The 25,951-nt window shown below is 38.2% G+C and overlaps 1 protein-coding gene across 7 annotated transcripts in view; it reads right to left on the bottom strand.

The window, feature by feature from the left end:
• The window catches only part of RGS7 (regulator of G protein signaling 7), a 625,816-nt gene that overhangs the window by 174,248 nt on the left and 425,617 nt on the right, over nt 1-25,951 (bottom strand). For 6 of the 7 annotated variants that reach the window (XM_065880139.1, XM_065880153.1, XM_065880147.1 and 3 more), the window contains one exon: nt 9,492-9,542. The exons of the other annotated variant lie outside the window; for it this stretch is intronic. In XM_065880139.1, the coding sequence (XP_065736211.1) occupies nt 9,492-9,542 (51 nt within the window). The remainder of the gene's footprint in view (nt 1-9,491; nt 9,543-25,951) is intronic. 7 annotated transcript variants of the gene reach the window in all.

The following is a 25,951-nucleotide window of genomic DNA, read 5'->3' on the forward strand; positions in this document are numbered from 1 at the left end:
TCACATCCAAAAGAATAAAATACATAGGAATAAACCTATCTAAGGAGGAAAAAGACTTGTACTCTGAAAACTAGAAGATGCTGATGAAAGAAGCTGAAGACAACACAAACAGGTGGAATGATATATGGTGGTTTTCTTGGAGTGGGAGAATCGATATTGTTAAAATGACCATACTACCCAAGGCAATCTACAAATTCAAGGCAATCCCTATCAAGTTACCAATGGGAATTTTCACAGAACTAGAAAAATAATTTTAAAATTTGTATGGAAACACAAAAGACCTCGGATAGCCAAAAATCTTGAGAAAGCAGAATGGAAATGGAGGAATCATGTTCCCTGACTTCAGAATCTACTACAAAGCTACAGTATTCAAGAGTATGGTACTGACACAAAAACAGACACACAGATCAATGGAACAGGATAGAAAGCCCAGAAATAAACCCATGCAGCTATGGTCAATTAATCTATGAAAAAGGAGGCAAGAACAAACAATGGAAAAAAGTCTCTTGAATAAGTGGTGCTGGGAAAACTGGGAAGCTGGATGTAAAAGAATGAAATTAGAACATTAGCTAACACCATATACAAAAATATAAACAAAAAATGGATTAAAGACCTAAATGTAAGTTTGGATACTATAAAATTCCTGGAGGAAAACACAGAACACTCTTTGACATAAAGCAGCAATATTTTTTTTGATCCATCTCCTCGAGTAATGGAAATAAAAGCAAAAATAAACAAACGAAATCTAATTAAACTTAAAAGCTTTTGCACAGCCAAGAAACCATACACAAAATGAAAAGAGAACCTATGGAATGGGAGAAAATATCTGTAAATGATGCAACTGGCAAGAGATTAATTTCCAAAATATACAAATAGCTCATATAGCTCAATATTAAAAAATAGAACAATCCAATCAAAAAATGGGCAGAAGACCTAAATAGACATTTCTCCAAAGAGGACATACAGATGGCCAGCAGGCACATCTAAAGATGTTCAACATCTCTAGTTATTAGAGAAATGCAAATCAAAACTACAATGATGATCAAACTACAATGATCAAAATTACCTCACACCAGTCACAATGGCCAACATCAAAAGTCTACAAACTAATGCTAGAGGGGGGTTGTAGATAAGGGAGTCCTCCTACACTCTTTGGGGGAATGTAAACTGGTGCATCCACTATAGAGAACAGTATGGAGGTTCCTTAAAATAACTAAAAATAGAGCTACCATATGATCCAGCAATCTGACTCCTGGGGATATATCCGGAAAAGATGAAAACTCTAATTTGAAAAGATACAAGCACTCTAATGTTCATAGAAGTACTATTTACAACAGCCAAGACATGGAGCAACCTAAGTGTCCATTGACAGATAAATAAATGGATAAAGAATAGGTGGTATTTATACAATGGAATATTAGTCATAAAAATGAATAAAATGTCATTCGCAGTAACTTGGATGGAACTAGAGATTATCCCAATAAGTTAGACAGAGAAAGACAAATATCATAGGATATCACTTATACATGGAATCTAAAAAAATGATATAACTGAACTTATTTACAAAACAGGAAATCATTCACAGACATAGAAAATAAACTTATGGTTACCAAAGGGGAAGGCAGGGGGAGGAAGGGATAAATTAGGTGTTTGGGCTTAACAGATGCCCACTACTATATATAAAATTGATAAACAACAAGGACTTACTGTATTGCACGGGGAACTATATTTGATATCTTGTAATAATATATAATGAAAACGAATCTGCAGAAGAATATATGTATATATATATATATAACTCAATCACTTTGCTGTATACCTGAAACTAACTCAACATTGTAAATCAACTATACTTCAATTTAAAATAAAGTACACAGATCATAGGTATAGGATACCCACTTACTAACCTTGAAGCATCTGCCAGAGAGACAGGAACCAGGTGAAATACCCCCCTGGAAATGAATCACTGATTTGAGCCATTTATGTGATCGCTGGTTACCTTGCTAATACTGGCACTAGAGGGTGCCATTTTGGAATTGTCCATCTGTTAGCACCAGTGGGCATGCCTCACTAAGAGCCCTGCTGGATTAGCAATAGCCCCATCTACCAGTGCCCTTTGGCAGCTGCTCCCAGCAGCTAACCTGGGATCCAGACTCATCCACCAGTGCCACACAGCAGCCAGGATTCCACCACAACAGTAGGGTGCATGCAGCACACATAGGGGAGACCTCTTGAACTCCTGGATCTAGTGGCCAGGCAGAATTGTACTTCTGAGTCCCAGGAGACATCACCTAAATAAGGCCACTCCTTCAAGACTGGGAGAGATAGCTGATATACCTATTAGATACAAACAAACAAAGAAAACTAGGCAAAATAAAGAGATATTGGAGTATGTCCCAATTGAAAGAGCAAGATAAAGATGCTCACTGAACCTGGAAGCAGAATAAATACACACAGCGAGAAGTTCAACAAAGAGACAGAAAATATTAAAAAGTACCAAATAGAAGTAATGACATAATTAAAAATACACTAGATGGGATCAACAGCAGACTGCATGATGTAGAAGAACAATTTGGTGAGCTGAAAGACAAAACAATGGAACTAACACAGACAAGAGTAGAAAAATGAAAAAAGAATTTTAAAAAGTGAAGAAATCTTAATAGAGCTTTGGAACAACATCAAATGAAATATATGCATTATAGGGGTCCTAGAATGAGAAGAGAGAAAGAGCCAGAAAAATTATTTGAAGAAACAGTATCTGAAAACTTCCCTAATCTGGGAAAAGAAATAGACATCCAGGTCCAGGAAGCCCAGAGAGTTCCAAATAAGATGAACTCAAAGAGACACACATTAAGACACATTATACTTAAAATTGTAAAGTTTAAGGATAAAAATAGTATCCTAAAAGCAGCAAGAGAATAACAACTTGTTACATATGAAAAGAAACCACATAAGGCTATCACAGATTTTTCAGCAGAAACTACAGGCCAGAAGGGGGTGGATGACATATTCAGAGTGCTTAAGGGAAAATACTTCCAACCAAGAATATCACACAGAATTGAAAAAGAAGTCAATATTTCCCCAGATAGACAAAAACAAAAGGAGTTCATCACCACTAAACCATCCCTACAAGAAATATTATAAAGACTTATTTAAGGTGAAAAGAAAAGGCACTAATTAATAATAAGAAACATATGAAAATAAAAATTTCACCGGTATAGATAAATATATACTACAGGAAGTGGATCAAGCATTTATAAAGCAAGCATAGTGGTTAAAAGACAAGTAAAAATAACTAAAATTATAATAATTAATTAAAGGATGCATAAAATAAATAATGTAAAATGTGTTATCATGAGTAAAACGTTTGTCCAGGGTAGGAGGGTGGAAGAGTAAAAAGATAAAAGTTTGGAATGTGTTCACATTTAAGTTGCTACCAACTTAAAACAGTCTACCATTTAAATAGGCTGTCATATGTGAACCTCATAATAACCATAAGAAAAAAACTTGTAGTAAATACACAAAAGAAAATGAGAAAAAGAATCTCAACATAATACTAAAGAAAATCAACAAAACACAAGGGAAGAGATAAAGAGGAAAAGAAAAGAACTGAGAGTAACTATAAGAACAGCCAGTAAACAATAAACAAAATGGCAAAATACATGATTATCACTACTTACTTTAATGTAAATGGACTAAATTCAATAATCAAAAGACACAGACTAGCTGAATGGATTAAAACACAAGACCCATCTATATGTTGCCTACAAGAGACTCACTTCAGAAGAAAGGACACACATGGACTTACAGTGAAGGGATGGAAAAAGATATTCCATGCATATGGAAATGAAAAGAAAGCAAGAGTAGCTATACTCATATCAGACAAAATAGGCTTTAAACAAAAACTATAATAAAAGACAAAGAAGAATATTCATAATGATAAAGAGGTCAATTCAGCAAGAAGATATAACCTTTATAAACGTATATGAACCCAACAGAGGAGCACCAAGATATATAAAGCAAATATTAATGGACTTAAGTTGAAAAATCGAAAGCAATACAACAATAGTAGGGGACTTTAACACCCTACTTAAATCAATGCATAGATCATCTAGACAAAATAAGGAAACAGTGGACGTAAATGACACATTTACATCATATACTTAAGAGATATATACATTCTGATACATATGTTTCATCTCAAAGCAGCAGAATACATATTCTTCTCAAGTGCATATGGAACAATATCCAGGATAGATCACATGTTAGATTGCAAAGCAAGTCTCAAGTAATTCAAGAAGATTGAAATTATGTCAAGTATTTTCTTTTACCATAATTGTATGAAACTAGAAAACAATCACAAGGAAATAGAGAAAAAACACAAAAAATGATGATTAAATAAAATCTATAATTAAATCTAATTAAATAAAATTGATACCAAAGTATCAATGGATAATCAAAGAAATCAAAAGAGGAAAAAAAAATACCTAAAGAGAAATGAGAACATAAATATGACATAGCAAAGTCTATGGGATGCAGAAAATCAGTTCAAAGAGAGAATTTCATAGCAATACACTCCTACCTCATAACAATATCTCAAATAAACAATCTGACTTTACACCTAAAGGAACTATAAAAAGAACAAAGGTAAAATTAGTAGAATACATGAAATAATAAAGATCAGAGTGGAAATAAGTGAAGTAGAGATTAAAGAAAACCATAGAAAACACCAATGAAACAAGGAGCTGGTTTTTGAAAAGATAAAATCAACAAAGTAGCTAGACTAACCACGAAAAAAAGAGAGAGGACTCAAACAAAATCAGAGATTAAAAAGGAGAATTTAAAACTGATACCACAGAAAAATAAAGAATCATAAGGACTGCTACAAAAAGTATATGTAAACAAATTGGACAGTCTAGAAGAAATGGATAAATTTTTAGAAATATACAATCTTCTAAGACTGAATCATGAAGAAATAGAAAATCTTAATAGACTGATTACTAGTAGGGAAATTAAAACAGTAATTTAAAAATCTCCCAACAAACAAAAGCCCATGACCAGTAGCTTTTACTGGTGAATTCTACAAAACATTCAAAAATTTAATATCAATCCTTCTTAAATTCTTCCAAAAAATTGAAGAGAAAGGAAACCTTCCAAACACATTTCATAAAGCTGGCATTACTCTGATACCAAAATCAGACGAGGTCATCACAAGAAAGAAAGTTACAATCCAAAATCCTTGGTGAACATAGAAAATCATATGATCATCCTGATAGTTGCAGAAAAACATTTGACAAAATTCAACATCAATTTATGCAAAAATGCTCAAGAAAGGGCATATTGAGGGAATATACCTCAACATAATAAAGGTCATATATGACAAACCCACAATTAACATCATACTGAACAGAGAAAAGCTGAAAACTTTTCCTCTAAGACCAGGAACAAGACAAGGATGTCTACTCTTGCCACTTTTATTCAACATTGTATTGAAGTCCTAGCCACAGCAGTTAGGCAAGAAAAATAAATAAAAGGCATCCAAATTGGATAGGAAGAAGTAAAACTGTCACTGTTTTCAGTTTACATGATACTATATATAGAAAATCCTAAGACTACACCAAAAAACAATTAGAACTAATAAATGAATTCTGTAAAGTTTCAGGATAAAGAATTAATATACAGAAATCTGTTGTGTTTCTATACACTACTAACAAACTATCAGAAAGATAAATGAAGAAAACAATCCCATTTTCAATTGCATCAAAAAAATTAAAATACGTAGGAATAAATTTAACCAAGGAAGTGAAATACCTGTACACTGAGAACTATAAGACACTGAGGAAAGAAACTAAAGACACAAATAAATGGAAAGATATTCCATGCTCATGAATTGGAAGAATTAATATTGTTAAAATGCCCCTAATAGCCAAAGCAATCTACAGATTCAATGAAATCCTTATAAAAATTCCAAAGACATATTTTGTAGAACTAGAACAAATACTTCTAAAATTTGTATGGAACCACAAAGGATCCCAAATAGCAAAAACAAGCTTGAGAACAATGAACAAAACCTTAGGTATTGAGCGTCCTAATTTCAAACTATACCACAAAGCCATATTAATCAAAACAGTATGGTATTGACACAAAAACAGACACACAGATCAATGGAACAGAATTGACAGTCCATAAATAAACCCACAAATATATGGTCAATTAATTTACTACCAAGGAGCCAAACACATAAAAGAAAGAAATGACATTATTTTGGTGTCATGAAATGTCATAAATGGTGTTGGAGAAACTAGACAGCCACATGTGAAAGAGCAAAACTAGATTACTGTCTTATACCATACATAAAAACTAATTCAAAATGGATTAAAGACTTGAGTGTAAGACCAGAAATCATAAAATTCCTAGAAGAAAACATAGGTGGTAAACTCACTGACATAGATCTCAGTGATGTTTTGGTGGACCTGACCCCAAAGGTAAGGGACACAAAAGTAAAAATAAACAAATGGGACTAGATCAAACTAAAAATCTTTTGCTCAGTGAAGGAAACCATCATCAAAATGAAAAGGCAACCTACTGAATGGGAGAAGATATTTGCAAATCATATATCTGGTAAGTGTTAATAGTCAAAATATATAAAGGATTCAATAACAAAAAATCTGATTAAAAACGGGCAGATGATCTGAATAGTCAGTTTTCCAAGAAGACATACAGATGTCCACAATAGGTACTTGAAAAAGATGCTCAACATCACCAATCATTAGGGAAATGTAAATCAAAAACACAATGAGATATCACCTCACACCTGTCAGAATGGCTATTAGCAAAAAGATAATAAATAAGAAATGTTGGCAAGGTTGTGGAGAAAAGGAAACCATTGTGCACTGTTGGTGTTAACTGATGCAGACACTATGAAAAACATTATGGAAGTTCCTCAAAAAATTAAAAATAGGGCTTCCCTGGTGGCGCAGTGGTTGAGAGTCCGCCTGCCGATGCAGAGGACACAGGTTCATGCCCCGGTCCGGGAAGATCCCACATGCCGCGGAGAGGCTGGGCCCGTGAGCCATGGCCGCTGAGCCTGTGCGTCCGGAGCCTGTGCTCCACAACGGGAGAGGCCACAACAGTGAGTGGCCCGCACACCGCACAAAAAAAAAAATAATATAAAAAATTTTACTACCATATGATTCAGCAATTCCCCTTGTGGGAATTTATCCAAAGGAAACAAAAACACTAACTCAAAAAGATATTTGCACCCCAATGTTCATTGCAGCATCATTTACAATAGCCAGGATATGGAAGCAACCTAACTGTCCATCGTTGAATGAATGTAAAAGGAAAATTTGGTATGTATACGTAAATATATACTGGTGTTGGATTATGCAACCCTTTCCCTCAGAAGTCCCTGAAGATCATGCAATCCTCTCCCCATCTCTAAATGGATCACCAGAACCTGCTCCCATACCAAAGCGTTAGTTTTTTCTTCCAACTTGCCACAAAATTCTCTTTCAACAAGTTATTGATCTAGAACTTCAAATGATCCCTAGAGTTCTTCAAACAACCACTTGACCACCAAATAAGCACAACATAGAAGCCTGGCATGGGTTTCTCTTTTATATTTAAATATCTTCAGATAATTTATGAAGTTAAAATTAGACCTAGCTTTGCAATAACTACTTATCTCTTCATGAGCAGTTCTAAAATGGTATGATTAAATTAATCATGCAACCACCAAAGTAGATGTCAGCTACATTCTTGATCGTATTTAACTAGAATCATCTCCCAGATTGATTCATTCTCTGTGTGCAAAATCTGTTATATCTTCAGAACAATCATCAGTGCTTCTTAAAATCCAGCACAGAATTTTTCACTCCATACCAACCAACCAAAAACTAATTTTTCAGCCTGTCATAAATATGACTGAAAATCATGAATGTTATTTCCCAGATATAATTGATTTTATCTTTTTATATACCTTCTAATGAAGCGTTACAACTTCCTTAAACGGTTGAACAAGCAAATAAAATCAGTTTTTCATATACATTATAGCTAAAATGATATTTCTTATATAAATTATAAACGAGTGTTTCTTACTAGCATATTATGCCTGTATATTTTCCCTGCTTCTCAGACTATTACTGAAGTACACTTTCAGTCTTAATTTGCAAAAGAACTACTCTTTTGTATCTACTTCACCTTTTGAGAAATGATATTCTTTGCAAATCAGTAGTTCCCTGGTTTTCTGTGACTGTGCCAGTGTTTTCTTAGCACTGGAGTCTTTTGTCTGGTGCTACAGTTTATAAAGTCAGGAATGGCACTGAGCTGAGGCTGAAAGGTAAAACTGTCAAGACCGTGGCTTCCTTTCTCAATAATTATCTCATTTTTTCACCTAATAATAATTTGATGCTGGCAGTAGCTGCTTCATCTTTACTTACTTGTTTTATTCCTGTTTAACTTGATAGAATAAGTATTTTAAAAGATCATATACCAAGTGATCAGGGGATGTACACAGACATTTTTTACAGAATTAGAAGTATATTTTCTGGTGGCACGGCCTTATAAAGTTAGCTCAAAATGAGTAAAAATAAAAACTTTGCATCTCTATGTACTATTATTTCTAAATCATTCTAAGGTGGTAATCACCAGGAGCAGGAGTAAAAGCCGTATCAATTTTTTTTTTAATTGAAGGAATAGTGTCTGTGTAGTTAGTGTATTGCCATCTTTCTCTATTATGTCATTCTGTCACTGTAATCCCAATTTTTATGTTATTTTGTTTTCTTTCAGCATCTTCTCTAAACAAAATAATCTCACTTTTATTTCAGTGATGTGAAATATTTGCCACACATGCAGGCTTTTACATGATATTTCTTTAAAGTCATTAAATTCCTCACAATTCAGAATATGTTCTAGGCAATGAAGATGTGTGCTGGTAGAAACTGTTCTCAAATTGTGGACATTCGTTTTGCGTTGCAGAATACACAAAATGTCCACCACAATAAATGAGTCCATGGCTGCAATAAGGGTATTAAAAACATAATGTAGGCGTGATAAAAAATTGGAATTACAAATAACATTGTTTTCAAACCTCATGCAAAAATGGAGTCAAGGCAAAATTATAAATTAATGAGATTTAGTTCTATGTGTTTTCAGAAGAGAAATTTCATTATTTCATAATCACTTGCTATAAATTATATGTATAATTATTTATGGACATGTATACTGCTCATCCATTCTAACAGTCGCTAATCACCTGAATCAAATGTTATAAAGTAGGACATTATATATTGAAAAATTTTAAAGTAAACTAAATAAAATTTAGTTAAATATACATTGACTACCATAAAATCTGTATAAATGGGAAAAACATAGTTAAAATGTAATTATAATTTTTCAGGTTTGCTTGCTTGTCATGTTAGCCCTGAAAAAACATATTTCTTAAAACCACAAAGAAAATACTTTTATCGATGGGAAAATTATTTATTTACCTGGATCTTCTATGGTTAAGTTCTTTATTAACCATTGAACAATGTCTGACCCTGAAAAAAGAGAAAAAGAAACACACATATATATACATATATATGAACATCTATTTATATATGTTAACCTTAAGAACTCAACATTTAGCACTCATAAGAGTAGGAATGTTTCTAATTGTTATAATAACAGATTAAAGATCAGCCACATATGAAGTATTGAAAACAGAGAGTGAATACATTGTTTTTCTTCAGTGAGCCAAGGTGCAAACTAGTCAATTATTAAATATGAAATGTTTAAACATAAAGATTTAATATACTAGTAGTGGATAAAGTGATTCATTGATTTATTCATTTAATGAATGTTTATTGAGTGCCATGTTTCAAGCACAATTCTTAGCATGGCATAACCAATACTTTATAAGATGATACCTGTCTCATTTCTGGTTTTCCCCATCCAGTCCCTGTATCTACTCTCAAGCCAACCCAAATTGGTTGTCAGTTTTTGGCAACAAATTTGTGTTGTTATAGTATTGTGTCTTTATAATACTATTTTCTTTGACTGAAAGGTCTTTCCACTATTTTCAAGACACTCAAGATTCATTTACACAACAGAACTTCCCTTGACCATCACCTTTGGCAATGTGTGTGGAGAGCCGTAGGCTGGTCAAAAGGAAAGCAGGGCAGCCAACATTTCTAGTGGGTTGTGATCCAAGATTGAAAGGATAAGGCCCTGAGCTAGTTCAGTGTACAAGTGAATTAGAACAAAATTAGACTTGTTCTAGGACCTTGTGACTAGGTCTGGGTTGGCAAGTGGGAAAATTAAGAGGACTCAAAGTTTATAGTCCAGGAGCATTAGGAATGAACAGAATGGTGAAAATATGAGCAGAAATGGGAGATTCAGGAAGAGGTGTTGATTTACCTGAGATGTTCATTTCTGTTTAATTTGGCTCTCAGCATAATTCATTTCTACATAAAACTGCAAAAAATATGTAATGTAAATAGTTACATATACTTAGTAAGCTGTATCAGGGCTGCATGAATGAAATTTTGTGTGAACTTAAATTCCATTTCTACCTCTCTTGGAGGCTGGGTACAGTTGTAGCCTACCCACCTGAGACCTGGCAAATGAGTGATATTAACAATGGCCAAATCATTCTAGTTGCTTAAAGCAGAATAGTTCAAAATTAATTTCAAAATAAACTTGATCATCAAGCTTGACAATAATGTCCTAAAACTTATGAAAACAGTTACACCCAACATCAATTTCAATATGCATGCATTTAAAAAATATTAACATCAAGTATTGAATCTAACTTGTATTCTTTTATAACTGTTCCTTGACAACTGCCGTTGATTTAACTGCATTTGAGAGGATGACTTCAACTAGATCCTAAGGAAGCTCTGAGGGATGGAAGGAGGAGAAACCATTCATTAGAACACAGATGTTGCAGAATGTTGTGCTTAACTTATTACTTACAGCCTAAGTTGTCTTGAGGCATGGCCTTCCCTTTTATAAAAGGGGAAACTCAGTTTTTCAAATGTGTATGTAGTGTTACTTGACCAATGTAGAATTCCAGGTACCTAAATATTATTAGCTATCTCCAGGCGCCCTGCTCATTTTTCACATTTGAGCATCTATTTGGGGAAAATATATGAGCAGCCACTGGAAAATTTCTACTCTTGAAGAGAGCCAAATATTGGTTCCAGGACTATAATTTTTTCTTAATGTGAAAAGTGATTTTAAAATACCTTCAGAAAAGTGTTATTTTAAAAAAATTTTCTTCTCTCTCCCTCTTTCTCCCTCTCCCCCCACCCTTTCCCGAACAGAAAGAAATACAAAGCAGTCTAATTTGAAATTACATTTAATTCAGGAAACAAGAAACTTATTTTCCTGGCCTAGTTTTGGGTATTTCTGTCACAGTGGTGGTCTCAGTTCACTGTAAAAGAACTAATGTGATTGCCTGTCATTATCATTATAGTGGTTTTATTGTTGTGTGATCACCCAATGTATGTATGGTTTCAACACATTATGAATTATTTTATTGTCAAATGTACATCCAGTTCACCATACTCATCTATTATGCATCTATGACAGCAAGACCTTAACTCTCAGTTGAGAGAGGTAGAGACAGAGAAAGGGAGAAAAAAAATTCCAGCATCTTATGGAACCAAAAGATTGAAAGAGAAATGCTATCATAGTAATGTTGAAAACTGATTCAAATGGCTTTTTACATAGCCAAAAAAAAAAAATGGCCAGGAGGGGTGTAGAAAGGAATTGCCCCTTCTCCCAATTTCTCAGCTTTATCTTTAATAAATAAGTGGCAGATCTGCTAAAATTTTCGTGTACAAATGTACATATCCAGAACACTTTAGAGTTCCATTTATCTTTTTTTTTTAACATCTTTATTGGGGTATAATTGCTTTACAATGGTGGTTAGTTTCTGCTTTTAACAAAGTGAATCAGTTATACATATACATATATCCCCATATCTCTTCCCTCTTGTGTCTCCCTCCCTCCCACCCTCCCTATCTCAGCACTCTAGGTGGTCACAAAGCACTGAGCTGATCTCCCTGTGCTATGCGGCTGCTTCCCACTAGCTATCTATTTTACATTTGGTGGTGTATATATATGTTCATGCCACTCTCTCACTTTGCCCCAGCTTACCCTTCCCCCTCCCCATATCCTCAACTCCATTCTCTAGTACGTCTGCGTCTTTATTCCTGTCTTGCCCCTAGGTTCTTCATGACTATTTTTTTTTCTTAGATTCCATATATATGTGTTAGCATACAGTATTTGTTTTTCTCTTTCTGACTTACTTCACTCTGTATGACAGACTCTAGGTCCATCCACCTCACTACAAAAAACTCAATTTCATTTCTTTTTATGCATGAGTAATATTCCATTGTATATATGCACCACATCTTCTTTATCCATTCATCTGTTGATGGTCACTTAGGTTGCTTCCATGTCCTGGCTATTGTAAATAGAGCTGCAATGAACATTGTGGTACATGACTCTTTTTGAATTATGGTTTTCTCAGGGTATATGCCCAGTAGTGGAATTCATGGGTCGTATGGTAGTTCTATTTTTAGTTTTTTAAGGAACCTCCATACTGTTCTCCATAGTGGCTGTATCAATTTACATTCCCACCAACACTGCAAGAGAGCTCCCTTTTCTCCACACCCTCTCCAGCATTTATTGTTTGTAGATTTTTTGATGATGGCCATTCTGACCGGTGTGAGATGATATCTCATTGTAGTTTTGATTTGCATTTCTCTAATGATTATGATGTTGAGCATTCTTTCATGTGCTTGTTGGCAATCTGTATATCTTCTTTGGAGAAATGTCTATTTAGGTCTTCTGCCCATTTTTGGATTGGGTTGTTTGTTTTTCTGATATTGAGCTGCATGAGCTGCTTGTAAATTTTGGAGATTAATCCTTTGTCAGTTGCTTCATTTGAAAATATTTTCTCCCATTCTGAGGGTTGTCTTTTCATCTTGTTTATGGTCTCCTTTGCTGTGCAAAAGCTTTTAAGTTTCATTAGGTCCCATTTGTTTACTTTTGTTTTTATTTCCATTTCTCTAGGAGGTGAGTCAAAAAGGATCTTGCTGTGATTTATATCATGGAGTTTTCTGCCTATGTCTTCCTCTAAGAGTTTAATAGTGTCTGGCTTTACATTTAGGTCTTTAATCCATTTTGAGTTTATTTTTGTGTATGGTGTTATGGTGTGTTCTAATTTCATTTATCTTTATACTGAGGACATCAGAGTAACAAGCAGGATGTTTTGTTTGGCTTTGTTTATTTCTTTAAAAAAATGTGAAACTAGTTAAGAGGTGCAACAGTATCTTATACCCTAAGACAGGGATCCCCCAACCCTGGGCCACAGACCAATACCGGTCCATGGCCTGTTAGGAACTGCGCCACACAGCAGGAGGTGAGCAGCAGGCGAGCAAAGCTTCATCGTTATTTACAGCCGCTTCCCATCGCTCGCATTACTGCCTGAGCTCCGCCTCCTGTCCGATCAGCGGTGGCATTAGATTCTCATAGGAGCGCGAACCCTACTGTGAACTGCGCATGCCAGGGATCTAGGTTGTGCACTCATTATGAGAATCTAATGCCTGATGATCTGAGGTAGAGCTGAAGTGGTGGTGCTAGCGCTGCGGAGCGGCTGCAAATACAGATTATCATTAGCAGAGAGGTTTGACTGCACAGAGACCATAATAAATCAGTTGCTTGCAGACTCATGTCAAAACCCTATCTGTGGGACTTCCCTGGTGGTGCAGTGGTTAAGAATCTGCCTGCCAATGCAGGGGACACGTGTTTGAACCCTGGTGTGGGAAGATCTCACGTGCCACGGAGCAACTAAGCCCATGCACCACAACTACTGAGCCTGCGCTCTAGAGAGTCCATGAGCCACAACTACTGAAGCCTGCACGCCTAGAGCCCATGCTCCACAACAAGAGAAGCCTCCACAATGAGAAGCTCGTGCACCACAATGAAGAGTAGCCCCCACTCACCGCAACTAGAGAAAGCCTGCACACAGCAACAAAGACCCAACATAGCCAAAAAAAAAACCCTATCAGTGAGTGGCAAGTGACAATTAAGCTGCATCTGGTGGCAGGCTTTATAGTGGCAAGTGACTTGATGTACTTCAATTGTACAGCTGCATCTGGTGGCAGGGTATAAGTCAGAATCCGACACTTACTTTAGTCTGCGCATGGCCCTCCCATTATTTTATTTACCACTTCTCTCTGCCTCTCTTTCCCTCACTGCACACCTGTCTCAGTCACAGTTAGCCCACAAGCTAACCCTAGCCAAAAAGAGTAAAAAACAAACGTCGTTAGAGAGCTTCTTTGGAAAGGGGAAAGACCCAATGGTGAAAGAATAGAAGACTCTAAGACTGCCAACAAAAAGAAAGCTGCATTTAAAAGAAAATATCAAGAGTCCTACTTAAATTACAGGTTCATTGCCACAGGTGATTCACATTCTCCAAGCCCACTTTGTATAATATGCAGCAACCGGCTATCCAACAAAGCCATGAAACCTTGAAAACCGCTTCACCACATGGAGACCAAGTACCCTGCATTAAAAGACAAGCCTTTGGAATTTTTCAAAAGAAAAAAACGTGAACAGGAAGAACAGAAGCAATTGCTGAAGGCCACCACTTCATCTAATGTGTCTGCACTGAGAGCATCATTCTTAGTGGCTAATCACATTGCTAAAGCTAAGAAGCCCTTTACTATTAGTGAAGAGTTGATCCTGCCTGCTGCTAAGGACATTTGTCGTGAACTTTTAGGAGAGGTTGCGGTTCAAAAGGTGGCACATGTTCCTCTTTCAGCTAGCACCATAACTAAATGAATTGATGAAACAGCAGAGAATATTGAGGCACAATTGTTAGAGAGGATTAATGAGTCACCGTGATATGCAATCTAAGTTGATGAGTCTACCGATGTTGACAACAAGGCAACAATGCTTGCTTTATTGTGACATATTTTTCAGGAGGATGTGCATGAGGATGTGTTTCATGCACTTTTGTTGCCAACTAACACCACAGGTGCAGAGCTATTCAAGTCTTTGAATGGTTACATATCAGGAAAACTGAATTGGTCATTTTGTGTTGGTATATGCACAGATGGAGCGGCTGCCACGACTGGATAGCTTTCTGGTTTCACTACTCGGGTCAAAGAGGTTGTTTCTGAATGTGAGTCTATGCACTGTGTCATCCATAGAGAAATGTTGGCTAGTCAAAAAATGTCACCTGAACTTAACAACATTTCGCAGGATGTGATTAAAATTATCAACCACATTAAGGTACACGCCCTTAACTCACGTCTGTTTGTGCAGCTCTGTGAGGAGACAGACGCAGAGCAACACATCTTCTCTTACACACAGAAGTGAGATGGCTTTCTAAAGGAAGATCACTGGCCAGAGTTTGTGAGCTACAAGAGCCACTCCAGAGATTTCTTAAAAAAAACAGTCACCACTGGCAGCACATTTCAGTGACACAGAATGGGTCACAAAACTTGCTTACTTGTGTGACATATTCAACCTGCTCAACAAACTCAATCTGTCACTTCAGGGGAGAAGAACAACGGTGTTCAAGTCAACAGATAAAGTGGCTGCATTCAATCCAAACTGGAATTATGGGGGTGACAAGTGAACATTGGGATTTTTGACGTGTTTCAAACATTAGCAAAGATTTTGAAAGAGGCTGAGCCAGGGCCTTCTTTCTCCCAGCTGGTGCATGATCACCTATCTCAGCTTTCAGAAGAGTTTGAGCATTACTTCCTAACCACAAAAGACCCCCGAACTGGGAAGGAATGGATCCACAACCCATTTGTGAATAAGCCAGGTGAAATTGACTTTGTCTGTGCTAGAAGAGGATCAACTGCTTGAGATCACAAATGACGGTGGCCTTAAAAGTATGTTTGAGACAACTTCAAATCTCCATATGTTCTGGACTAAAGTCAAGGCGGAATATCCTGAGATTGCCACAAAAGCACTGAAAAGCCTGCTTCCATTCCCAATGCCCTATCTCTGTGAAGCAGGGTTTTCTGCAGTGACAGCGACCAAAATGAGGTTGGGGAGTAGACTGAACATAAGCAACACACTTTGAGTGTCACTGTCTCCCATCACCCCCAGGTGGGACTATCTATTTGCAGGAAAACAAGCTCAGGGCTCCCACTGATTCTGCATTATGGTGAGTTGTATAATTATTTCATTATATATTACAATGTAATAATAATAGAAATAAAGTGCACAATAAATGTAATGCTCTTGAATCATCCCGAAACCATCCCCCTGCACCCTGGTCCATGGAAAAACTGTCTTCCATGAAACCGGTCCCTGGTGCCAGAAAGGTTGGGGACCACAGCCCTAAGAGGTAAATTTGTCTCTGTGATTGCAACTTCTGGAAAGTTGAGCCCTGATCAGTGCCCATACTCTTGTCTTGAAATCTTAGAGGCATCTAACACTTTTAGAGTTACAAAATTATGTGTTCTCTCTACTTAGCAGGAGCAGTGAAAGCTTTATTATTGTATAATCCCATAATCTATGATTTACAATGAAAACAAGCAAAACAAGCAAAGCAAAAATGTTCCTTACGTACTGCTCATAGTTCTGCACATGCCATATTGTTTCTTATTTCCATGACTTTGCTCACGCTATTCTGTCTCTGCCTCTTTTTCCTTTGGTTAATCCCAACTGATTTCATAAAGTTCAGTTCATATATTAACTACTCCAGGAAGCCTACTCTGCTCATCCCTATCTCACCTTGCCAGGTAAAGTCTTTCTCCGCTAAGACCTATTAATATCCTCATCATTCATTACACTTGTCAATGGTTTTATCATCTTTTGTTAATTTTTGTCTGTCTTTCCCATTGCATCATGAGTTCCTTGGAGGTAAGGGTGTGTGTTATTCATCTTTGGATCTCAAGCACCCAGACCAGTGCCTGGCATATAAAAGGTGATGAGTAAATGTTAAAAGACTAGATGAACAAACAGCAAGATTCCCCTCCTCATATGCTACTCTAAGAGAATTTACAAAATGATGGCATTGGTCATACAAAGAACATTTGACTGGCCTGTAATTTTCAGCTACCGTAATCACCCTTCACGGTGATAATGTTCCCTTTTCAAGGCTATCAATTCACCACTCCATCCATAATTAAAGCAAAGGAATCAAAGACATTTAGACATCAATATTATTTCCTCACCCATGCCATGGACCTGAGTAGTAAAGGGGCTTCCCCAAGTCTGCTCTGATGCCGAGTGACAAGGCTTGGACTATGCTCTGGGCAGAGCCTACTATACTTCCATTGCAGGCCATATACCCTCTACAAGTTAGAGCACATCCTCACCTACAAGTGACAACTATAGCTATCCACACTCTGAACCTGAAACTGAGGTTCACCAAAAGAAAAATATTGTGAAATGTTTGCAAATATAATATATGAGGACTTTGTAAGCAACCAAAATGTTACAATTTTGATTTGTATCTTTAACAAAAAACCTTCTTTTTGTAATTTCTGTTAGAGCTTTTAATGAAAACCTTTAGCTCTTAATCACAATGGAAGGGTTCCAAATATTCCTGAGGCAAAGACATTGACCTTTGTAATATTTCTCTTTCAGGAAAATGAGTAGTAGGCTCTTTGCACTGCCTAAATACTTTGCTGAACCCTCAGAACCACATAGACATGGTCCTGGCAATATGAATGTATTTTATTTAATGAATACCACCACAAATAGTCCCTGTTTTTTATGGGTTATGTATTCTCAGCATCTCTCACTAAATATAACATCCTGTATATCTGGAAAGTATTTTTCCAACATTATTCTTGGTTCCTTGAAATAGGAACAATAAGTGTTTATCATCATCATCATTAAATAGTATATAATGCACATTTATTGAGTTTCTATGAAAATCTTGCTGTAGACCTATAGTTTTAGGGACAAGTAGGAAAGAGTGTGGAGTGAAGCAGATTTACTCTTCTGTGAGTCCTTTGAGGGAAGAAATGATGTCTTACTAATCACATTTCCCTCATTCTTTTCAAAGTGCTCTAACACAGATCACTGTTAAACATTTACTGTAGGTATAGCTTCAATGTTTATAGACATGTACTTTATGCACAAAGGACCCCAAACACTGAAAAATCAGCCCTAACAGTTATTCCCATCCAACATTTAATGACACCCTTGTGTATCGCTGTCATAATTTTTAAGATTCTTGGTGCAAAAAAAATTTAATTCAGTTTAATTTTTACTGCAGTATTTCTTTAAGATTTAAAAAAAATAAAGGTTTTTTTTGTAAGCTGACATATTACCCATTTGTAAAGCTGAAAGAATGAACTGAATCTTTCCTTAATCTTTAGAATAAGTAATTGCTAATATCTAAAAACAACGTTTTGTTTCTGATGATTACTTGTGTTCCTGCTTGCTGACGTATCCTGTCCCATCTTGAATGCAACTGCACAACCATCGTCAGGTCTGAGGATCCAATAGGACATCCAAAGTCTAAATCCTGTAATAGATTATTTCTAACACTTTGTTACTGAGACACCCTTTGGCTTCCCTAGGGTGTGTGTTCTCTCTCGCTTAAGAGTAATAAACTCAAGTTGTTCAATCATAGGTGTGTTCCTGGTGGTCTTTGGCTGGAGAGCATTGATTCTTTTTTTTAACTGACATATAACATTATATTAGTTTCAGGTGTACAACATAATGATTCAGTATTTGTATATACCATGAAATGATCACCATAATAAGTCCAATTAACAACCATCATCTCATATAGCTGCAAAGTTGTTTTTTTTTTTTTCTTGTGGCAAGGACCTTTACAATCTACTCTCTTAGCAACTTTTAATTATACAATACAGTATTATTAACTATATTCAATATATTGTACATTACATCCCCTGGACTTACTTCTTTTATAACTGAAGTCTGTACCTTTCACTCACTTCACACCATTTCTCCCACCCTCCCAAACCCCGCCTCTGGCAACCACCCATTTGTTCTCTGAATCTATGAGTTCAGGTTTTTGTTGCTGTTGTTTTAGATTCCACTTGTAAGTGACATTATCTGGTGTTTGTCTTTTTCTGTCTGACTTATTTCCCTTAGCAGAACACCCTCAAGGTCCATCCATGTTGTTGCAAATGGCAAGATTTCCTTCTTTTTTATGGTTGAATAATATCTCATACCACATTTTCTCTATCCATTCATCCATCTATGGACACTTAGGTTGTTTCCATACCTTGGCTATTATAAATAATGCTGCAGTGAACTTGAGGGTGCAGATATCTTTTCAAGTAAGTGTTTTTGTTTCCTTCAAATAAATACCCAGAAGTGGAATCACTGGATCATACGGTACTTCTATTCTCAGTGTTTTGAAGAGTCTCCATTGACACTTTCTTGCTAATATCTCAAATTAATATATCAATAACAATAAAATTTGAGTTCTTTCATTAGGACACTTATGATTACAAAGAACAGTCTTTGAGGGAAGTATAAAAAATACACAAATTAATTAAGGAATTTGCTAAAAGGTATCCTGGACCAAAGGGAAAGGATACATTTGGGCCTCAAGGAAAAACGGAAGCAGGACTCTGATGACATAAGAGTTCCTTGTGGTTCCTCTCTGGATGTATTTCTCTCTAAAAAACAGTCTCTGCTGTTTCTCATCCACAAAGTGGGTCCTAAGGGCTCATACTTCCTGGGTTTACATCTCCTTCACTGAAGGAAGCAGGTAGTTTGAGGCTAAAATTTTGTAGTCACAGTTCCTAATTTCTGATGGAGGGCCTTAGTTTGGGGAAGGTACTCATTTCTATTTCAGTCAACTGTGGTAAGAAAGGTGGGATCATAAACACAGCTGTGCTGGTGGGAGGCATAGATGGAAAGAGTTTCCAGAAAGAATGATTACTTGGCAGACAAACCAACAGGTTAAACCACAGCTTCCTCGAGTTCTTTAGCTTTTATATTTCTACCAGAAAAAAAAGCAGAAAAGAGGGAGGAGGTGGAGCTCAAAAGCATGTCAAATTGTGAATGAAATGAGCATGCTATTCTGCTTTGTTATAAATATAAATGTTTTGTTCTATGAAATTATTATATTCCTGGAAGACTGTGAATACATTTTTTTGTGTGTGAATAAAGATACACTTCATGTGTAGTAAAAGAGCTATGCAAAAGAACCTCATGGTGTATATGCAATTGGGTGTTTTTATATGAGTTTGTATCTTTTTAAGGGAAGAATTTATTTTCTAAAATGAATAACATCCAATTGATTATTGTTATGCCTGGATTTTTATATATCAGCTTTATTTAGAAAAGATTATCCAGTTTTCATAGAATTAAAATTATCTTCTGGTCACAGATTGAAACTGGGTCAAAGTTATAATGTAAAAGCATGTCTTACAATCTTCCATAGCTAATAACATCCCTGAAATCCAGAGTAATAATTAAAACAGATATTATTCCTTTTGCTAAACCTGGAACACATTTTAAGTCTTGGTCTACAACACTTTAAAGAAAAGAGGACATTTAAATGCATTTGTAGATATGATGGCAAAAGCAAATTATGTGGTTGATTACATTTTCTTTCTAGGTTCTTACTCAGAGTGTTATGGCCCTAAACCAAAAGTAGAATCACAGAAAATACTGGCCTTTGTAAACATAACCTGAATCTGAAAATTAAAGAGACAGGAGGGGCCTTCAAGATGGTGGAGGAGTAAGACGTGGAAATCACCTTCCTCCCCACAAATACATCAAAAATACACCTACATGTGGAACAACTCCTACAGAACACCTATTGAATGCTGGCAGAAGACCAAAAAGGCAAGAAACTCCCCACATACCTGGGTAGGACAAAAGAAAAAAGAAAAAAACAGAGATAAAAGAATAGGACAGGACCTGCACCTCTGGGAGGGAGCTGTGAAGGAGGAAAAGTTTCCACACACTAGGAAGCCCCTTCACTGGTGGAGACCGGAGTTGGGCGGGGGGAAGCTTCAGAGCCACGGAGGAGAGCACAGCACCAGGGCTGCAGAGGGCAAAGTGGAGAGATTTCCACACAGAGGATGGCTGCCGACCAGCACTCACCAGCCTGAGAGGCTTGTCTGCTCACCCGCTGGGTTGTGTGGGGGCTGGGAGCTGAGGCTTGGGCTTCGGAGGTCAGATCCCAGGGAGAGGACTGGGGTTGGCTGTGTGAATACAGCCTGAAGGGGGCTAGTGAGCCACAGCTAGCCAGGAGGGAGTCCGGGAAATGGTCTGGACCTGCCTAAGAGGTAAGAGACCATTGTTTTGGGGTGCACAAGGAGAGGGGATTCAGAGCACCACCTAAACGAGCTCCAGAGATGGGCGCGAGCCGTGGCTATCAGCGTGAACACCAGAGATGGGCATGAAACACTAAGGCTGCTGCTGCAGCTACCAAGAAGCCTGTGTGCAAGCACAGGTCACTATCTACACCTCCCCACCAGGGAGCCTGTGCGGCCCACCACTGCCAGGGTCCTGTGATCCAGGGACAACTTCCCCAGGAGAACACACGGCACGCCTCAGCTGTTGCAACATCATGCCAGCCTCTGCCACTGCGGGCTCGACCTACATTCTGTACCCCTCCCTCCCCCTGGCCTGAGTGAGCCAGAGCCCCTAATCAGCTGATACTTTAACCCCATCCTGTCTGGGCAGGGAACAGATGGCCTCAGGTGACCTACATGCAGAGGCGGGGCCAAATCGAAAGCTGAGCCGCAGGAGCTGTGAGAACAAAGAAGAGAAAGGGAAATCTCTCCCAGCAGCCTCAGGAGCAGCGGATTAAAGCTCCACAATCAACTTGGTGTACCCTGCATCTGTGGAATACCGGAATAGACAACGAATCATCCTGAAACTGAGGCAGTGGAGGCTGGAACCAATTGTAGACTTGGAGTTTGCTTTCTGCATCTAATTTGTTTCTGGTTTTATCTTCACCTTAGTTTAGTATTTAGCACTTATGATCATTGGTAGATTTGTTTATTGATTTGGTTACTCTCTTCCTTTTTTTCTTTTATATATATATATATATATATATTTCCTTTTTCTCCTTTTGTGAGTGTGTATGTGTATGCTTCTTTGTGTGATTTTCTCTGCATAGATTTGCTTTTACCATTTGTCCTAGGGTTCTGTGTGTCCTTTTTTTTCCTTTTAGTATAGTTTTTAGCCCTTGTTAGAATTGGTAGATTTGTTTTTGGTTTGGTTGCTCTCTTCTTTCTTGCTTGCTTTTATTACTTTCTTATTTTAATAATTTAAAAAAGTATTTTATTTTAATAACTTTAATTAATTAATTAATTAAATTTTTCTTTTTTTCCCTCCCTTTTCTTCTGAGCTGTGTAGCTGACAGGGTCTTGGTGGTCCAACTGGGTGTCAGGCCTAAGCTTCTGAGGTGGGAGAGCCGAGTTCAGGACATTGGTCCACCAGAGACCTCCTGGCTCGACATAATATCAAATGGCGAAAGCTCTCTCAGAGATCCCCATCTCAACGCAAAGACACAGCTCCACTCAACAACCAGCAAGCTATAGTGCTGGACACCCTATGCCAAACAACTGGCAAGACAGGAACACAACCACACCCGTAAGCAGAGAAGCTGCCTAAAATCATAGAAAGTTCACGGACACCCCCAAACACACCACAGGACATGGTCCTGCCCACCAAAGACAAGATCGAGCCTCATCCACCAGAACACAGGCACCACTCCCCTCCACAAGGAAGCCTCCACAACCCAGTGAAAGAACCTTACCCACTGGGGGCAAACACCAAAAGCAATGGGAACTACAAACCAGCAGCCAGAAAAAAGGAGACCCCAAACACAGTAAGTTAAGCAAAATGAGAAGACAGAGAAATACACAGCAGATGAAGGAGCAAGGTAAAACCCACAAGACCAAATAAATGAAGAGGAAATAGGCAGTATACCTGAAGAAGAATTCAGAGTAATGATAGTAAAGATGATCCAAAATATTGGAAATAGAATGGGGAAGATACAAGAAACGTTTAACAAGGACCTAGAAGAACTAAAGAGCAAACAAACAATGATGAACAACACAATAAATGAAATTAAACATTCTCCAGAAGGAATCAATAGCAGAATAACTGAGGCAGAAGAACGGATGATTGACCTGGAAGATAAAATAGTGCAAATAACTACCACAGAGCAGCATAAAGAAAAAATAATGAAAAGAATTGAGGACAGTCTCAGAGACCTCTTGGACAACATTAAACATACCAACGCTTGAATTATATGGGTCCCAGAAGAAGAAGAGAAAAAGAAAGGTACTGAGAAAATATTTGAAGAGATTATAGTTGAAAACTTCCCTGATATGGGAAAGGAAATAGTTAATCAAGTCCAGGAAGCACAGAGAGGCCCATATAGGATAAACCCAAGGAGAAACATGCCAAGACACATATTAATCAAACTATAAAAATTAAATACAAAGAAACAATATTAAAAGCAGCAAGGGAAAAGCAACAAATAACATACAAGGGAATCCTCATAAGATTAACAGCTGAACGTTCAGCAGAAACACTACAAGCCAGAAGGGAGGGGCAGGACATATTTAAAGTGATGAAAGAGAAAAACCTACAACTAAGATTATACCCAGAAAGGATCTCATTCAGATTCGACCAGACAAAGATGTCACTAAGAAAGAAATCTAAAGGCCAATATCACTGATGAACATAGATGCAAGAACATAGATGCAACAACATACTAGCAAAGAGAATCCAACAGCACATTAAAAGGATCATACAACATAATCAAGTGGGGTTTATCCCAGGAATGCAAGGTTTCTTCAATATATGCAAATCAATCAATGTGATAAACCAAATTAACAAATGGAAGGAGAAAAACCATATGGTCATCTAAATAGATGAAGAAAAAGCTTTTGACAAAAGTCAACACCGATTTACGATAAAAACCCTCCAGAAAGAGGCATAAAGGGAGCTTAACATAATAAAGGCCACATATGACAAACCCACAGCCAACATTGTTCTCAATGGTGAAAAAGTGAAACCATTTCCACTAAGATCAGGAACAAGACAAGGTTGCCCACTCTCACCACTATTATTCAACTTAGTGTTTGAAGTTTTAGCCACAGCAATCAGAGACAAAAAAGAAATAAAAGGAATCTAAATCAGAAAGAATAAGTAAAACTGTCACTGTTTGCAGATGACATGGTACTATACATAGAGAATCCTAAAGATGCTATCAGAAAACTACTAGAGCTAATCAATGAATTTGGTAAAGTTGCATGATATAAAATTAATGCACTGAAATCTCATGCCTTCCTATACACTAATGATGAAAAATCTGAAAGAGAAATTAAAGAAACACTTCCATTTACTACTGCAAAAAAAAGAATAAAATACCTAGGAATAAACCTACCTAGGGAGACAAAAGACCTGTGTGCAGAAAACTATAAGACACTAACGAAGGGAATTAAAGGTGATACAAACAGATGGGGAGATTCACCGTGTTCTTGGATTGGAAGAATCAACATTGTGAAAATGAATATATTACCTAAAGCAATCTACATATTCAAGACAATCCCTATTAAACTACCACTAGCATTTTTCACTGAACTAGAACAAAAAATTTCACAATTTGTATGGAAACACAAGACACCCCAAATAGCAAAAGCAATCTTGAGAAAGAAAAATGGAGCTTGAAGAATCAGGCTCCCTGACTTCAGAGTATACTACAAACTACAGTAAAAAAGACAGGATGGGGGGACCTTGAAGATGGCGGAAGAGTAAGACGCGGAGATCGCCTTCCTCCCCACGGATACACCAGAAATACATCCACACGTGGAACAACTCCTACAGAACTCCTACTGAAGGCTGGCAGAAGACCTCAGACCTCCCAAAAGGCAAGAAACTCCCCACGTAACTGGGTAGGGCAAAAGAAAAAACAGAGACAAAAGAATAAGGACGGCACCTGCACCAGTGGGAGGGAGCTGTGAAGGAGGAAAAGTTTCCACACACTAGGAAGCCCCTCCGCGGGCGGAGACTGCGGGAGGCAGAGGGGGGAGTTTCGGGACCGCGGAGTAGTGCACAGCGACGGGTGCGGAGGGCAAAGCGGGGAGATTCCTGCACAGACGATCGGTGCCGACCGGCACTCACCAACCCGAGAGGCTTGTCTGCTCACCCGCCGGGGCGGGCGGGGCTGCGAGCTGAGGCTCCGGTTTTGGTTTTGGACGGAGCTCAGGGAGAGGACTGGGGTTGGCAGCTTGAACATAGCCTGAAGGGGTTAGTGCACCACGACTAGCCGGGAGGGAGTTCGGGGAAAAGCCTGCACCGGCCGAAGAGGCAAGAGACTTTTTCTTCCCTCTTTGTTTCCTGGTGCGCGAGGAGAGGGGTTTAAGAGCACTGCTTAAAGGAACTCCAGAGACGGGCGCGAGCCGCGGCTAAAAGCGCGAACCCCAGAGACGGGCGCGAGCCGCGGCTGAGGGCGCGAGCCCCCGAGACGGGCGCGAGCCGTGGCTGAAAGCGCAAACCCCAGAGACGGGCGCGAGCCGCGGCTAAAACCGCGGACCCCAGAGACGGGCGGGAGACGCTAAGGCTGCTGCTGCCGCCACCAAGGGGCCTGTGTGCAAGCACAGGTCACTCTCCACACCCCTCTTCCGCGGAGCCTGTGCAGCCCGCCACTGCCAGGTTCCCGGGATCCAGGGACAACTTCCCCGGGACAACGCACGGCGGGCCTCAGGCTGGTGCAACGTCACGCCGGCCTCTGCCGCAACGTCACGCTGCCTCTGCCGCCGCAGGCCGGCCCCGCACGCAGTGCCCCTCCTTCCCCCATCCCCCAACCCCCGGCCTGAGTGAGCCGGAGGCCCCGAATCAGCAGCTCCTTTAACCCCGTCCTGTCTGAGCGAAAAAACAGACGCCCTCCAGCGACCTACACGCAGAGGCAGGGCCAAATCCAAAGCTGAGCTCCGGTGAGCTGTGAGAACAAAGAAGAGAA

This window comes from Phocoena phocoena, chromosome 1 (assembly GCF_963924675.1).
Source record: "Phocoena phocoena chromosome 1, mPhoPho1.1, whole genome shotgun sequence".
Classification (NCBI taxonomy): domain Eukaryota; kingdom Metazoa; phylum Chordata; class Mammalia; order Artiodactyla; family Phocoenidae; genus Phocoena; species Phocoena phocoena.